The sequence below is a fragment of the Triplophysa rosa genome, linkage group LG19 (genome assembly GCF_024868665.1).
Source record: "Triplophysa rosa linkage group LG19, Trosa_1v2, whole genome shotgun sequence".
NCBI classification, from domain to species: domain Eukaryota; kingdom Metazoa; phylum Chordata; class Actinopteri; order Cypriniformes; family Nemacheilidae; genus Triplophysa; species Triplophysa rosa.
In genome coordinates this window covers 14,785,820-14,801,340 of record NC_079908.1, presented here as the reverse complement: position 1 = coordinate 14,801,340, position 15,521 = coordinate 14,785,820, and the positions used below count along the sequence as shown (strand labels likewise).

At 41.3% G+C, this 15,521-nt stretch overlaps 1 protein-coding gene across 9 annotated transcripts in view; it reads left to right on the top strand.

The window, feature by feature from the left end:
• Positions 1-8,744, top strand: part of vav2 (vav 2 guanine nucleotide exchange factor) — a 146,241-nt gene extending 137,497 nt beyond the window's left edge. For 2 of the 9 annotated variants that reach the window (XM_057360642.1, XM_057360646.1), the window contains 17 exons: positions 530-615; positions 698-830; positions 1,232-1,246; positions 2,246-2,355; positions 2,438-2,539; positions 3,245-3,333; positions 3,432-3,445; positions 3,713-3,734; positions 3,990-4,117; positions 4,257-4,334; positions 4,447-4,508; positions 4,839-4,955; positions 5,053-5,140; positions 5,220-5,343; positions 6,215-6,301; positions 6,583-6,737; positions 6,958-8,744. In XM_057360642.1, coding sequence (XP_057216625.1) covers positions 530-615; positions 698-830; positions 1,232-1,246; positions 2,246-2,355; positions 2,438-2,539; positions 3,245-3,333; positions 3,432-3,445; positions 3,713-3,734; positions 3,990-4,117; positions 4,257-4,334; positions 4,447-4,508; positions 4,839-4,955; positions 5,053-5,140; positions 5,220-5,343; positions 6,215-6,301; positions 6,583-6,737; positions 6,958-7,005 — 1,458 coding nt within the window. In that variant the 3' untranslated portion in view covers positions 7,006-8,744. The remainder of the gene's footprint in view (positions 1-529; positions 616-697; positions 831-1,231; positions 1,247-2,245; positions 2,356-2,437; positions 2,540-3,244; positions 3,334-3,431; positions 3,446-3,712; positions 3,735-3,989; positions 4,118-4,256; positions 4,335-4,446; positions 4,509-4,838; positions 4,956-5,052; positions 5,141-5,219; positions 5,344-6,214; positions 6,302-6,582; positions 6,738-6,957) is intronic. The other 7 variants (XM_057360645.1, XM_057360647.1, XM_057360643.1 and 4 more) reach the window with 6 other exon arrangements.
• Positions 8,745-15,521: the final 6,777 nt, after the last annotated feature.

Below are 15,521 nucleotides of genomic sequence, written 5' to 3'. Positions count from 1 at the left end.
ATGCAGGACGTGTTTTGCTTTGTGTTTAAAGGGAATAAAATCAGTGTATGTTCTGTCAGGAGCTAATGTAGGAGTAAGTGTATCAGGTCTGGTTTATTTATGTGATGGTCTGTAGCGCAGATGACGCCCTCAGCGAAACATCAATGAGCCAATGAGCCACGGCACTTAGGGACATAAGACGTTCACTCCATGGCTTTGACATGCCTTTAATGACTCTTAATACAGCAGCAACTCTTGCACAAAATAAATGATATGGCTATTAAATCCAATTAAAAAAACACACTTTATTTGCCAGTAAAAGCTAGTCTTCTTAAATCTTCTTATAGTGGATGTTTTACTTCATTGTAAGGCGACACATAAATGTGAGTACAAAGTGTGTACTCATCTAAAGGTAATAACATTATTTTGTGTGTGTGTGATGTGCGTGTGCGTGTGCGTGTGCGTGTGTGTGTGTGTGTGTGTGTGTGTGTGTGTGTGTGTGTGTGTGTGTGTGTGTGTGTGTGTGTGTGTGTGATCATGTCATAAACAGCAGGTGAAACTAGAAGAATACGGTAGACCAAAGATAGATGGAGAACTGAAGGTGTCTTCTATAGTTAACCGGACCAAACAAGACAGGTATGATCGACGATTTTCACTGGTCATGTCTCATACCCAACAAATCAAATTCATGCCACAAAACATCCTCTTCTCTCTCCAGATACATCTTCCTGTTTGATAAAGTCGTGATTGTATGCAAGAGGAAAGGCGATAACTATGAGCTAAAGGAGATCATCGAACTTCACTTTTACAAGATGTCGGATGACCCCATGAATAACCGTGACATGAAAAAGGTGAGACACCCGTCGCCTCGCAGATGCTTCAGAATATAATTGATGGGAGATGATGCGTAATTTTGCAGTTGTATTACTTCTTTGAAGTCGACTGAGTCAATAATCCGTATGTGCTGCATCTTATTGCAAAGCAAATGGGATGAATCTGTTTGCGTGGTGAAATGCACAGATAGATGGCCTTCATTAAAGTCTCGTCCTGGAGCATTAAGGCATGATGCTTGTAATCATTTTCGACCAATCAGAATTGATATGCTGTACTCTAGCATGTGTGTCTAGAATCAGAAAAAAACTGGTGCATTCTCCATTACTCTAACGATCAGAAATTTTTGCATGTAGATGAGAATGCATGTGTAACACAGGGTCTCTCTCTCTCTCCCTGTAAATCTTTGCATGCCCTCCAGTCAAGTGGAAAAATGGTAAGCCGAACACTCATGTTCTCTTAGCAGTCGTATGTTTGTGTGTTAAGTGCCGTGATTCTCTTCATCTCTTCAAATTTGTGTTTCCCGCTATTTCAAGAGATGCAAAGCAGCATTCTGCTACCAGCTGACCATTTAAAACAAATCCAAAATGTTGTTTTGACCCACAATTGGCACAGAAAATACTAAGAAAAAAATGCAGATTACGTCTGGGCATGTTCATGCTCTCAATACACAAAAATGCTTTTTTCCATCAATTGTAGCACTTAAAGGGATAGTTCACCCAAACATGAAAATGTTGTCATTATTTACTCAACCTTCAATTTTCCGAACCTGAACACAAAAAGGATATTTTGCAGAATGTGTGGAACTAAACTGTTTTGGAGCACCATTACCTTTCATGGTAGTTTTTTTTCTATTTGGGTGAGTAAATGATGACAGAATTTGTATTTTTTGGGGGGTGAACTGTCCCTTTAAATGAAGTATGGTATGGTAGCACTGTATGCTCTCTTGAATCAATTGCTTCATCTTGTATTATATTCATGTTTAAGTTGCTTTGGATAAATGTGTCTGCTAAATGAATTCATATGTTTTGTTGCTGGTTTGATTGAGTTCAAAGCTAGCATTGTGCAGATTGACACCGTGTAGACACGGTGTAAGGGACATTTCACCCATGACATGTGGCACTGGAATTGAACAGAATGTTTTTTTCAAGTTAACCAAATTTTGCAATTTTAAGACATTGTGCAATCCTATAAGTAATGTAAATAATGTATTTCTTAATATTTGGTGTAAGGCACACGATGCTTGAAAACAGTGTGGTACAACGCAACAGCCCATACTGCACAAGTGCACTTGTACTGACAATATACAATTCAATTTCTCAGAAGCAACACGTCCTGTGTGAATGAGCCCTAGCACGCTGTTGTCTTCAATCCATTGATCTCTCCCCACTTTCCTCCCTTCATCCATCTTTCTCCATCCCCTCTGTACCCGCAGTGGTCCTACGGCTTCTACCTAATTCACCTGCAGGGGAAACAGGGTTTCCAGTTCTTCTGCAAAACGGAAGACACCAAGCGCAAGTGGATGGAGCAGTTCGAGATGGCCATGTACGTTACAACTGCATTATTGTAGAAACGAATCGATTTTGCTCCGGGACCCAGGTCACCAAGTGAGTTTTAATCCGTGCAGGTCAAACATCAAACCAGAGAGAGCCACTGCCAACCAGCACAACTTCCAAATGCACACATTTGAAAAGAACACCAACTGCAGGGCCTGTAAAATGCTGTTGAGGTGAGGACCCGCATACACCCGCGCACACACGATACGCAGTGTGGCCTGAAATGTGTTACTGGCCTCTATTACATGAGCTGCCTCTCTGATTCGCGTGTGAAATCATGGTGCGCTGACCTAAATTTGCCGCTTTACAGTGTAGGTCAGTGTGCACATTAGCTGCTAATTATACCAGCTCACTGTTTCAATTTATGTGTAAACCAACCGGGCACTAGTCACAATTGGATGTTGAATTGAATGCATCTAGTGGTGAGATTGCGAATTGCAACCAACGACTCACTCCACCCCTTCCTTTCGAGGCACTACAGCAGCTGACACAGGGCTATGTTGTCACATTTTCGCTTCTTTGCCGAAGGAGATAACGTATTTACGAAACACGCTCTGTAGAGCAGTTTGTCCGTTTAGGGCTACTGTAGAAACAACATGTAAGGGGACCCGCGGTGTATGAAGATAGAAATCGCTCAAGGTAATAAAAACATACCGCTTCATTATGTAAGGTCTTTATACACATCTGAAGACATAGTTATGTGTATTATATTGCATTTCTGTCAATAGGTCCTCCAAAAAATGATACACAGCACCTTTAGGAAATGAAGATATATTCACTAAACATTTGAATATTGAAATGTCATCTATCAGAGCTCTAGTTGTGTTAGGATCAAGACCTTATCATGAGTTTGTTTTCTTTCTCTATCTATATTTCAGGGGTATTTTCTACCAAGGTTACTACTGTTCACGCTGTGGGACCGGTGTCCATAAGGAGTGTCTGGAGGTCATTACCATCTGCAAAATAAGTGAGTCTCTGACACACAGCTGCTGCGTGCATTACATCTGCTCTAATTCAAGACATCAGCCACTGACTATGCATCTCTCTCTCTCATTATTATTTCAGGTCCTCATGATTCGGTGAGTTTTTAGTGGCCTGAACTCCTAAACCCTCTATCTCTCTGATTTGCTGTGCCCTAATGTCTGATGAATTAATTATTCTCTTTTATGAATGCTGCGCGATAACTTTTTCTCAAACTTCATCACTTTACTGTTGGTCTTATTTAATCCTGAATGTTTGTCCTGATTTGGGAAAACATGTCAAGCTCATAACATGTAGCTGATATGAAAAAAATGATATTAACACACCGATGCTTATTAAATCACATTCACTTCTCTCTCTGACAGGAGCCTGGACTTCCACAATCAGGTAAAAAATGATAAATCAAATGTTTTGCTTCTATTTTCTTGAGTACGAATATGGTTATGCCAGTATGAAAAATGCACACATCGCTTGCAGCTTTCAGGTTGAATCTCTTGAAATGAACTTGACTAAAAGTATACCTCAGCTCTTTGCTGCCATCTAGTGTATGTTAGGCTCTTCTTTATACTATACAACTCTAAACACAAGTGTTTTATCTTCTGTCCTTGAGTGTTTTATCATGTGTCCATAATTTATCTCAAGGTCCCAAGATGGTGGCCATTAGAAATTACCATGGAACTCCTGCCCCGCCAGGCAAAATCCCACTGTGTTTCCAGACCGGAGAAGTTATTGAGCTGCTGAAGGGAGATCCAGACACGTCGTGGTGGGAGGTACAGCTTTCATACTCACTATCTCATATGCATTTAGGGATAAGCTGTGTTATGGTTGCCATGTTTTCAATTGCATTGAAAGAATGAAAGAAACGAGATTCTTTTTTTTTCCTTATCATTCATTTGCTTTACCCATAAGGGCAAGCTCATCTCAACCCAGAAGACTGGCTACTTTCCCAGTTCAAGTGTCAAACCATGTTTAGACCCTAAGGTATTGGTAAGAGCTTTTTTTTCCGAAAATAAGTGCGCTACAATATTTGACATTGCATGTTCACTATTAGAAACAAAACCTTGTGATCTCACATCATCCTTCGGTTTTCTTCTCACAGCCTTTCCAGTCATTTTCCAGCCGTCAGTCCTCCAGAGAGATGGATTACTGCGTTTATCCCTGGTATCTCATCCTTTTTTTATTTTCTATACTTACTGCTTTATAATGACGAGAGATGCTGTATTAGCGCTATAATGTGTGTTCTATATACTGTAACATCAAAATACGTGGTATTTTGGTAGTGTTTTCGACCCTGCTCAAATTTGCATGGAATCGTATTTGTGTCATAAGCAGAATCAATGAAGATGATTGATTGGCTGTAGGTTAATTGTAGGGCGTGTTGAGTGTTTATTGTCTATTAATGAGGTAACAGGTCCTGCGAGAGACGCTGTAATGATGTTCAGGGTATTGAACGGGCTCGGTGAATCAGGTGTGTTTCCCTCTGGGCTTCAGGTTCGCTGGAAACATGGAGCGACAGCAGGCCGACAACCTGCTGAAGTCTCACAGCAGCGGCACCTATCTGATCCGAGAGAGAACGGCTGAGGCCGAGAGATTCGCCATCAGTATCAAGTGAGTCATGTGATGAAATGAAATAGACGCTTTCTAGGCTTTCTGCAAGTGTGGTTATGAGATGTGGGTAATGAGAATTGTGCATGTCTTGTTCCAGGTTTAACGATGAAGTGAAGCACATCAAAGTGATCGAGAAAGACAACTGGATACACATCACAGAGGCGAAGAAGTTTGAAAGCCTCTTGGTAAGTCAGGCATCTCACGGTTGGAGTTACTTCTCAGTCTGCTTTAAATAACTTTAAATCGATGTGTTTTTCATCACAGGAGCTTGTGGAGTATTATCAAAGTCACTCGTTGAAAGAGAGCTTTAAGCTGTTGGATACGACCTTGAAGTACCCTTACAAATCGCGGGAACGATCGAGCTCTCGCACCAACACCCGTTCACCAGGTAAAGGTTCACTTCTATAAATCCTTCTTTATATCTCTCTTTCTTTGACTTTCACTTAACGCTGGCATTGAACCCCCACCAGTCTGGCAAGCAGCCATCCACCAGCCTTGAAAGTCTGCACAAACAAACCCTGCCAGCTGGTCCCGCCCTCACATTCTGTATGCCCCGCCTCTGACCGTTTCAGCTGTCTGTCACTTTTGGCTTGGTTTTCAAGGAGCCGCCCACTCTGGCTGGAGCAAACGCCTTAACGTGACTTCTGGCTCCTGGGGCCAAGTTTGGGGCCAGCCAGCTGAAAAGACTCCAATAAGCAGATGCTTCCTTTAGATGTGTTATAAATGATGTTTGCCCTCCTCGGCTGAGTGCCCGTATCAGACCGGCATTGTTCATCTTGCAGTGACGCTTATGTGGCGTTACGCTTTTATGTAAGTGCATGACTGTGAAATCAAAGACAATGCCGTTTGAGGGGTGAGAGTGAGGATGGGGTTTTAGAAGGAAGTTCTGCAGGTTGTGTGTCAGCGCAAGAGCTGCAGAGATTAAAGAGACAGTTCAACCAAAAATGAAAGCTTCTGTCATTTACTTCCACGTATTGTTCCGTATGGTTTTCTTTCCTCTAAGGAACACACAAAATGTGCGGCACAATGTTTGCCCTGATGTTTATTAAAATGTATGTGAAAAATGATTTGGCCTTCAGCATATGTAGACCGGTACACACACAGGCATACAGTTGACTTGCTTTTGTTTGATAAGGAACCCATGTCCTTAAATTTATTCCGCCTTTTTTCTCTTAACTCTGTTGTGCCCTTCCTCCTCTTCCCTTCTCTCGCTCGCTCGTTCTCTTTCTGTCTTTCTTCTCCCCTCCACCCTGTCTCAGCAGCCTCCTGCGCTTCCTACAACTTCTCCTTCCTCAGTCCTCAGGGCCTCAACTTCTCCTCTCAAAGCTCTGCTCCCTTTTGGTCAGGTACTGCCCATCTGAGTTTCTTTCTCGTGTTCTCGCCTCCATCCGTCTCCCCTCCTTCATTTCCACCCGCTCATCCTTTCACCCTTGGTGTTGTTTCCTCATCCTCTCATTCTGCATCCAGAGATTCATAACAATCATAATCACACCCATGAAAGTCTAGAGTAGAAATCGCATCTCAGACCGCTGTAATTTATTGTCCACTCATACTGTATGTGTATGCCTATTGTAAGTCCTGCAGCGTTGTCCATGTGCTAATGTAGATTGTTGGTGGTCTTGTGTAGTGTTCACACCCAGGGTGGTCAGCACAGCTGTGGCGCGATACAACTTTGCCGCTCGAGACATGAGAGAGCTGTCCCTGCGAGAAGGAGACATCGTCAAGATCTACAGCAAGATCGGTGGCGACCAGGGCTGGTGGAAAGGAGAGGCCAATGGCAGGGTAAGACAGCAAGAAAATAAACAACTTTTGGTTAGTTTGTGTAGTTTTTACCCACAAGCAAAAATAGTTTCAAAAGAAGCCAAAGCATTAATTGATACAAACAGACGTTCATCCTTGTGCCTTTATACTATTAACGCTTTTCTATCAGCCAATCAAATTAGAGCATCTATATATTTTGTGTCTCTGGTTATATATAAAACTGTCCATATTCTTCCTTCAGATTGGATGGTTCCCCTCTACATATGTCGATGAGGAGGGGGTGCAGTGAAGTTCTGGGGTCCCAGGTCATCCAATCAGACTGTTCTGATCCACATCCCTCTAAGAGGACTTCCATGGAAACACCTCATGGAACACTTTTTTGCTGGAAACATTTTACAATGAGTATTTGTACTTCCGTCTTCTATCGTCGTGTACAAATATGATTTTTTCCTTTCTCGGAATGTCCGCGTGATCTCTTGCGGAGTCCATTCGTTCTAAGCATCCGAAGGGCTCGCGTGGAAACACTGAACGGAGCAGAACTTTGCCTCGAACCGGCCAAAGGGATTAGCATGGCTTTAAGATGTACAGTAATACCCGTAATGTGTGCCAGCGGCCACTGGGGTATAATGGGGTGCGGGGTATAATTATTCGAAAATAAATCTATAATTTATTAAAGAGAAATATCTATGATTTTAATGCGATGTTGAACGTTTGTTTAGCAGAAGCAGTGCAAAGAATATACAAGAGCAGAAAATGCACTTTGCATTTCTTTTCAGAGAGAAATTGCCTTAGTAATTGGTAATGCCTTTATAGGTGGAGGTGAAGAGATGGAGCTCAGATTTGTCTTGCACATACACACTGATATATCCGCCCTGTCCAGAAAAACGGTGCCTTTACATATGCGTTCCTCACTGTCAACATGTCCGGTTAAATGTGCAGCTTTATCATCTGGTTCTGCAGCACTGCACTCTCACAGTCCCGTCCGTCCGCCTGCTGAACTGTCAGAACACCACAGAAGAAAACCGAACATCTATTGAACTGATGTGAGCAGAAGATCAGATCTGCTGCTCAACTCACTGAAACTGAGAGATGCAAACTGATCTTTGCGACAACTTTGCAAAATGGTGAATGGAACTTAGTGAAGGATACCACCATCATGTCTTCACACGCAAACGTGCCATGGAGTATACAAAATGAGATTTTGCGATTCACGAGGTCCAAAGTTTGGACGTAAAAAGGAGAAGCTCAAACTGCTGTTCTGTGCATTGATGTTCATGAATGCCCAGAGGTTTTTGTGAATTGTTTTGTCTTCGACAAGCACATCTGTTTTATCACTCCAAATCTTTTTCATCTGCAGCCTGCCACATGAGCATCTTGCCTTACTGATTGGTGGTCGCTTGGTGCTACAGAGCTACATATTAAATACCGTGAGATCAGGGCAGGATCTTCTTCACTGTTGTTGTGGACTAGGAGACCCGCTGCTGAAGAACCTCAGCCATCAAGTGCACTTTATCTGTCCAGAGACCTTTTAAAACTCCACACTGCAGACCTGGACATTAAAGTTGAATATTATTATAAATGTCCTTATTTTTTACCTCTGGGAGACAAAAGTACAGTCTAAAATCCTTCACACGATGAGCATCGTCCTTTGAACATTACCTGTAAACTCCGTTAGTGCATGGATGTGTCCGTCATACAATATTTTGAGAAACACCTTTTGCTGTTGCCGCCTATCAGAAGCGGAGTGTTGGACTCATAAAAGATATGACATGTTTTAGCTGCGCTTCAGACTTCGAGTTCAGCCGTCACAGTGATGGAAGAGTGCAGCTTCAGTCAAGATAGCACTGGCTTAGGGGCTTTAGTTCCTGTTTGTGTAGTGGATGAAACCCATTGCATGTGGTCATAGATATTACAACTGCTGTCCGTGGATCCTGAAAAAAGATTTTAAAAAACATGGAATCGTGTACATTTTTTGAATGGTCATTGATTTACAAACTGAGGTCTATCATGAAATAAATATTTCTTTTTTGCCTATTTGTGGTTTCTTTGTTACTGCTTTTTAAATGGGTATGAAAAACAGATCATTCTCTTGTATAAAGGTGCATTCCCAAGGACAGAAGATTTTGTGATACAATTGCACATATTGGCTTTTCTTTCTCTAATCCCAGCATTCAAGTTCATTAAAGAACAGGGCACCCAATGAACAGATGTTTAGTGATGTTCCAACCTAGATCTCAAATATGGCAGAAAAAGAGAGGTCAGAGTGTCAATTGTTAAAGGGGTCATATGGCGCAATACGTGTTTTTCTGTGTCTTTGGTGTGTTACAAGTTGCCCATGCATGTATTAGACACGTAAATATGCAAAAATGAAAGTGTCGGAACAAAAGATGCATTCTATCTAAAAGCAAATGCTCACCCAGACCTGCCTGAAACGCCTCGTGTGACCACACCCCCACAAATCTACGTCAGTTCATGGTATGATTTGACTAAGACCGCCCAAATGTATACGCAAGTAAGGTGGGCGTACCTGTCACTACAATTGCTTTGGAACCTGATGTTCAAATATGGTAAGAGGCGTTACATTTCCATCACACGTTTGCAGTATTCCACCAATCACTACGCACTGGTTAACTGGCCAATCATAGCACACCTCGCTTTTCAGAGCCATGAGCTTTGTAAAAAATCTGCGCGTTTCAGAGAGGCGGGGCAAAGAGGAGATACAAACATGCACGGTATGTGGAAAATACAGCGTTTTTGAACCTTAAATCGTGTATACACATTGCATTACATCTAAAACAAACCATAATATTCGTTTTAGCCGTGTCATATGACCCCTTTAACACAGCAGTACATTCTCTAATGTATATGTTAAGCATTGCCACTAGGGGGAGCCAAGATGCTTGACTTTTACAATGACAGTAAAAGTCTTGATGCAGTGGTGAGTAATGTATTTTTGTTGTGAGATGTAAGGATGTGTGTTTTTCTGTGTTGTGAGTAATGTATTTGGCGTGTTGTGAGATGTAAGGATGTGTGTTTTTCTGTGTGCGTAATGATCACATGTGAGATGTTCCCATCCCGATCAATTCTATAATAAATGTGCACACCAGCCTATAGCACCTGCTACCAGATTGAGGTGACAGTTTCTTAGAATTTGATTTTAAACGAGAGGAACTACACCAATCATAAACATATTTTGGGATCAGCTGTGTCACACTCACAAGTCAGGTTCAAATTTGTAAGGGGAAACAACCTTTTTGTTGTTGTTTGTCGTCTGCTAAATGACTAAATGTAAAATGTACTCTAACAACATGGAAGAGCGTGTTTTTATTCCACCTAGATTTAGAATTTATGTCTATCTCATTGGATATTTATGACTCAAAATTGGCCCACTTTTTTACCTTAAAGAAACAAATACAACAGGTGTTACCGCTCCATTATTTGTTTTGCGCATTATCATTGATATTATGGTACTTACGCAACGATGATGTGCAATTCAGGTCTCCAGAATTGTGAGAGGGGTCATTTAGTGAGCATAAATATCTGCTCCAGTGCACATCGTTGAATATATTCACTACAATGATGAAACAGAACGTTGAGGACATGTTTAAAATTACAGTAGTCTTTTTAAGGTGTAATGAGCGACTGTAAGCACTAAATTCTGGTGCTGCTGTTTGCGCGCTGTGCGTTAAAACAAACCTGCATTTGTAAACTTTATAATGTATTGTTGGGTAAGTGTAGTTTTGGTTAGTCAAGCTGTCTACCGAGTTTGATCAAAGCACGTATTCCCCCGAATGATCGTCAGCGCGTGCATCTCACCGCGCTGTGCGTGCAGGGAATCACTCGTAGAGGAGCGCGAGCTCATCCACTGCTGTCTCACACTCATGGAGCGATTCATCCAGACCAGCACTGAGGATCTGTTTACCTCTCTGAACTACCCCATCGACATCGCAGTTGTTGGGTAAGTGTTTATTTCAGTCATTATGAAGTGAGTGTTTGTGGTAAACAACAGAATTCAAGGACGTTTGGCATGCTGTATTATTTTGACCTTCTCTTGGGGATGCAATATGTTTTGCGTATGGTTTCGGGTCGTTTGTATTTCCTGTTTCCAAAAAGGTTTAAACGCGTTCCAACCCACCAGTGAGCGTTTTGAATACAAGTCTGGTCTCTTTACAAAACAAATGATTCAGATCGCACAGTCACCGTCACATCATAAACAGGTGCTGCGCCTGTTTGTATATTATACACAACTACCCAAATCATCCACGTCCGTCCGGTCGGCAGGGTAAAGATCAGCTCCAGCTTTGCGCGGACAGGTAATCGCTTTATTTTACCTTTTTGTTTCCTACACAAAGTATAAACCCACAGGCGTGTTGCGAAAGTTCTGTTATGTGTCTGTATTCGCGCACCATACGTTATTGCGCTTTTGTAATTGTTGGTCAGTGCGCACGTGTGCAAAAGCGTCGGCGCAAATGTACGTATATGATCGGTATTTGTGTTGTGTAGTTTCAATGACTTGATGATTCAGCTGTGGTTAAGCGAGGGTTAATTGAACACAGATACCCAGATTTACAAACTGAGACTCCCATCTGTATGCAGAGCAGGCGTAATAAATCAACCCAGACTAAAAGAGATCTAAAAGAGTGCTGCTGGGGGACCTGACTTTTATCACCATCATCCTTCTGCATCCAAACCAAACGTGTTGGGAGAGAATGTTGGTTACAGGAGAACAGTATTAACAAGTGACATTTGAATCCAAACAGGATTGTATAGTCAGTCAGTGACGCTACATTTAATATGTCAAGCTTTGACCTTTTATTCAAATCTGCTGTATGTCCATCTTTCTGTCAGTCTCTGTTTTGAAATGTCAGCGCTTCATTACCGATTGTAATCGTATTCCTTATGATCGTGTTGAAGCATTCCGGCTGGTCGTCCCGAGACTGGCTGTAGGTTAGATCTTAATGGCTGTGAGCTTCAGGGAAGCGTCTCCAAAGTCCAGTCATTGAACGCAAGTACTGCCCACCATTCCCAGATCTATTTACTGCAGATGTTTACGTTTTATGAGAGGAGAAGAGAAAGCAAGACCGGCACAGGCTGACTGACTCACAGAAAATCAACTCGGATGGATGGCTACCAAGTCATGCATTGAGAACAGAATGAGCTCTGTGCCAAGCTGACTCTCTCTGGTTAACTGCGATGCCAGCCAACTACAAGGTTAAATCCCAGTAGACAGGACGCTGTGATGGAAGGACGTTGAACGTTCTGGAATGGTCTTGGCGCAGGTGCTGCCAGGTTTGTAGCAGTTGGTGGGGTGGTTTGTTTTTATATTAAATGAGTTGGGTTCATGAGTTGATGTTTTTCATGAATTCATTATGTTGCCTTGTAGAGTTGTCCTCCCTGCGTGACAGTCTGCTGATAAACAACATTGTGCAGACTGATGCATCTCAATCATTTATTCTTGAAGACAAAGATGAGTCTATAGAGCTGTTTATAGACCACTATTTAAGATGTAAACACTGATCCAGAATTACCTCCAGTTTCAGTTTTTTTATCTATGTTTAAATTTCACATATATCATTTAATCGTAAAGATATTTGTTTACGTTTTAATTTGATTATAAATGTTCTGTTGGTTGTATTTTGTTTAAACGTTTGTGTGGTGTTAAAAAACTGAAACGGGAAGATGTTTTGGACCAGAGTTATTTACATCTTTTAAAGTGGTCTATAGGCCTAAAACGTGGAAAAAATCAGTGCTTTTGTGTTTTCCATGGGTTTCTATTTAGGATGCCTAACAGGTCTTTAGAATAGCTGGTTTTAAAAAAGTTTACGGTTGACCTTAATTGAAGTAACTTAAATATTTTTATAAAAGAAAGAAAGTTTATGTGCTTTATGATAGAGACAAAGCATCGTTTTTATGTAGCGATTTACACTGAAAGTGTGACTTTGTATTATATAGTATAAGCATAACATTTCTAATTTCAACCACAGACGTTTCACTAAATAATTAAAAAACACTATTTTAAAAACCCATGTCTATTTATCTTTCCAGACCAACCTACAGTACAAATTGACTTTATTAATTGACTGAATTTCTCTATTAGCAGGCAGTATTCTATTCATTTGGCCGGATGCCGGGGATTTTGGGTCACAGAAAGTCGTGTTGCCCTCCAACAGTAAATTACCAGTAAATTAAATGAATGTCTCTAAGCAGTTAAATCAAGGATACTCATAAATGATGATTACTGTATTTAAGTGAAATGAGACAGAAACCAAGCAAATATATGTTCCTAGTAGCATGTGATGTTGTCAAAACGACTATAAAAACAAGCAATCCCCTTGGAACAAGCTATTCTTACTTAAATCAGCTTGGTCTTTTCACCGTGACCTCAACCGCAGGTTGTTTTTTCACAAGAAATTATTAGAAACAGCTCTTGAATTTTCAGTAGACGCCCAACCCCTTCCCCTTAGGCTTTAATGCAAGGCAAGCTATAATAACAATCAAGGGAAATACGCCTTACGCTCTCACGAGGTGAAAAATACGGACATTTATATTATACACCATGGCTTCACTGTATGCCACAATAAAAACAGGGTCCAAATGAATAACATAAAATGGAACAGAACTGGAATGTCATTGTAATGCAAGGCATTATTATGAAGTCCTGATTTTCAGCCACAAGCTTGTCTGTGCTTTTCCATCTGGCTCTGGAGAGCTGCCATTCTGGGTAGCAATCTGTGTGCGTACAGTATGTGTATGTTTGAGTGTGTGTTTTCCCCACAAACATGAGCTTGTTCTGCAGCCTGACACTGTGAATTGCCTGTATTTTGAGATATTTTGTCTCGTCTTGCGGGAGATTATTTTGAACCATGTCTAGATTCACAACCTAAATACAGCACCAGAACATCATTTTCCTTTTTTTGCACCATTCATTTATTCTGTCAAGGTGGGTAAACACCATCCTGGAATTGCAACCAGAATCACCCCTACCCATAGTGCATTGCATGAACCTTATGCAAACTCATGCAAAATGACACGTCCAGGGTCATGTTTTATCCATTTCATGTTCCAGAATTCCACACACTTGCGGCCACTGATTTGCATGTTTTGATTTGGAAAGTAAGTTTCCCGCTTTATTTGTTTGATTTTACCAAACAAACTCCTAGAAGAGAGTGATAAAGGAGGTTGAGAAAATAGGTTGTTGAGTTTCATATTCAGTGGCTTAAGGCAACTTTCGGTATATTAATAAATGAGACAGTCGCTCCAGCCAGGAGACCCTCAGGAGGTTTTCAGTTATTGTGGAAGCCACCCACCACTTGCAGAGTGAAATGAGTTCAGAATATCACACCGGCAGCACACACACACATCCGCTCAGATGACACCCAGAATAGACAGCATCTATTCACTCAAAGTGTCTCTGAATGTGCTCACTGAAAAAAAATGATTGTGTATGGTTGACAAGCACTTTTGTAAAACGACTCGGATTTTCATGCAACCCTCTTTTATGGGGCACGTGTAATTACATCCTTTCTTTTCTCTTTCCTTCCTGGAAACGGGACCTCTGGCTTTCCACCAATATTTCCATACAGTCGAGCAAAGAGCCCTTGTGGCATTATGAACACACAAAGCCTTTCGCTGCAGCAGCACAGGGTCAGAGGACAGGCAGGTGATTCGTGGACATGACAAAATGAATCTCAGATGACCAAAACTCCCTTTATTGACCGTTTAAAGTTGTTTTTGGTACTGCGGGGAGGTTAGCAGGTCTTGGATTGCAGGTGCAGGTTGTTTCAGGTGTAGTGTCTCTCACTTCTCTTAGATTTGTTTTTATGGGGAAACTAACAAACAGAAATTGCACTTCCTTCCACCCTCACTGTGGGGTTGGACTCAATCTAGTAGCAAATGGGCCTTGTGGAAGAGTGCCTTAATCTTTCCAATGTCTTCTTCTAGACACATTTTCATTTAGGATGCATCCACTGGTGCATGAAGGATGAGCTGTGCAAGTCTTGCTGTGTGTGTGGTTTCGTCCACATTGTGGGGACCAGCTCACGTTAGAAAAATGACTTGGGCCTAATAGTAATTAATAGTGTTAAAGTCTTAAAATAAAAAAAACAATAGAAAAGATTTATTTGTGTTTTTGGATGTTGGCTTTAAAAAATAAGTAAAAAATGTCTGAATTATGAGGTTTGCATACATACTAGACAGGGGGGTTGTGCTTCTAAAATGGGAAACACCATAAAGGTTTAAATCAGTCCATATGATGAATATCACAAACAAGTCTTTACGAGTAATATACTTTTACAGCACTTTGAGGTGTATTTTGGGGCTTGTCCCTGCTCACTGACTACTTCCATTGTGTGCATAAACGATCTCTTTAACTTCTTGTTTAAATTATAAGAGTTGAGATTAACTTGAGGGTGTGTAAACAATGACAGAATTGTCATCTTTGGGTGAACTACAACATGACTGCTACCATGCTCTAGTTTAATACTTGACTTACCAGAATGCATTTAAAGCCAAAGGATTGAATTATTCATGTAAGTGTATGAGTGTAAATGTAGTTGTGGAGGAGGAGACCCTCTTCAGAGACACTCGCTGCACAGTGTACAGTTCTGTGCCCCTCTCTTCATGGCTGAACTGTGGAGGAGGGGGTCTTCCCACTACAATCTATGAGCCGTGCAGCAGTGAAATCATTTACAGCGGAGGTTTCACGCTCAACACATGCTCTCCTATGGTACCTGAAGTGACTCAAATGTCATTTTATACATTTCCCATGCAGCGTATACTGTGCATATGCTGTGTGTTTAAATAAAA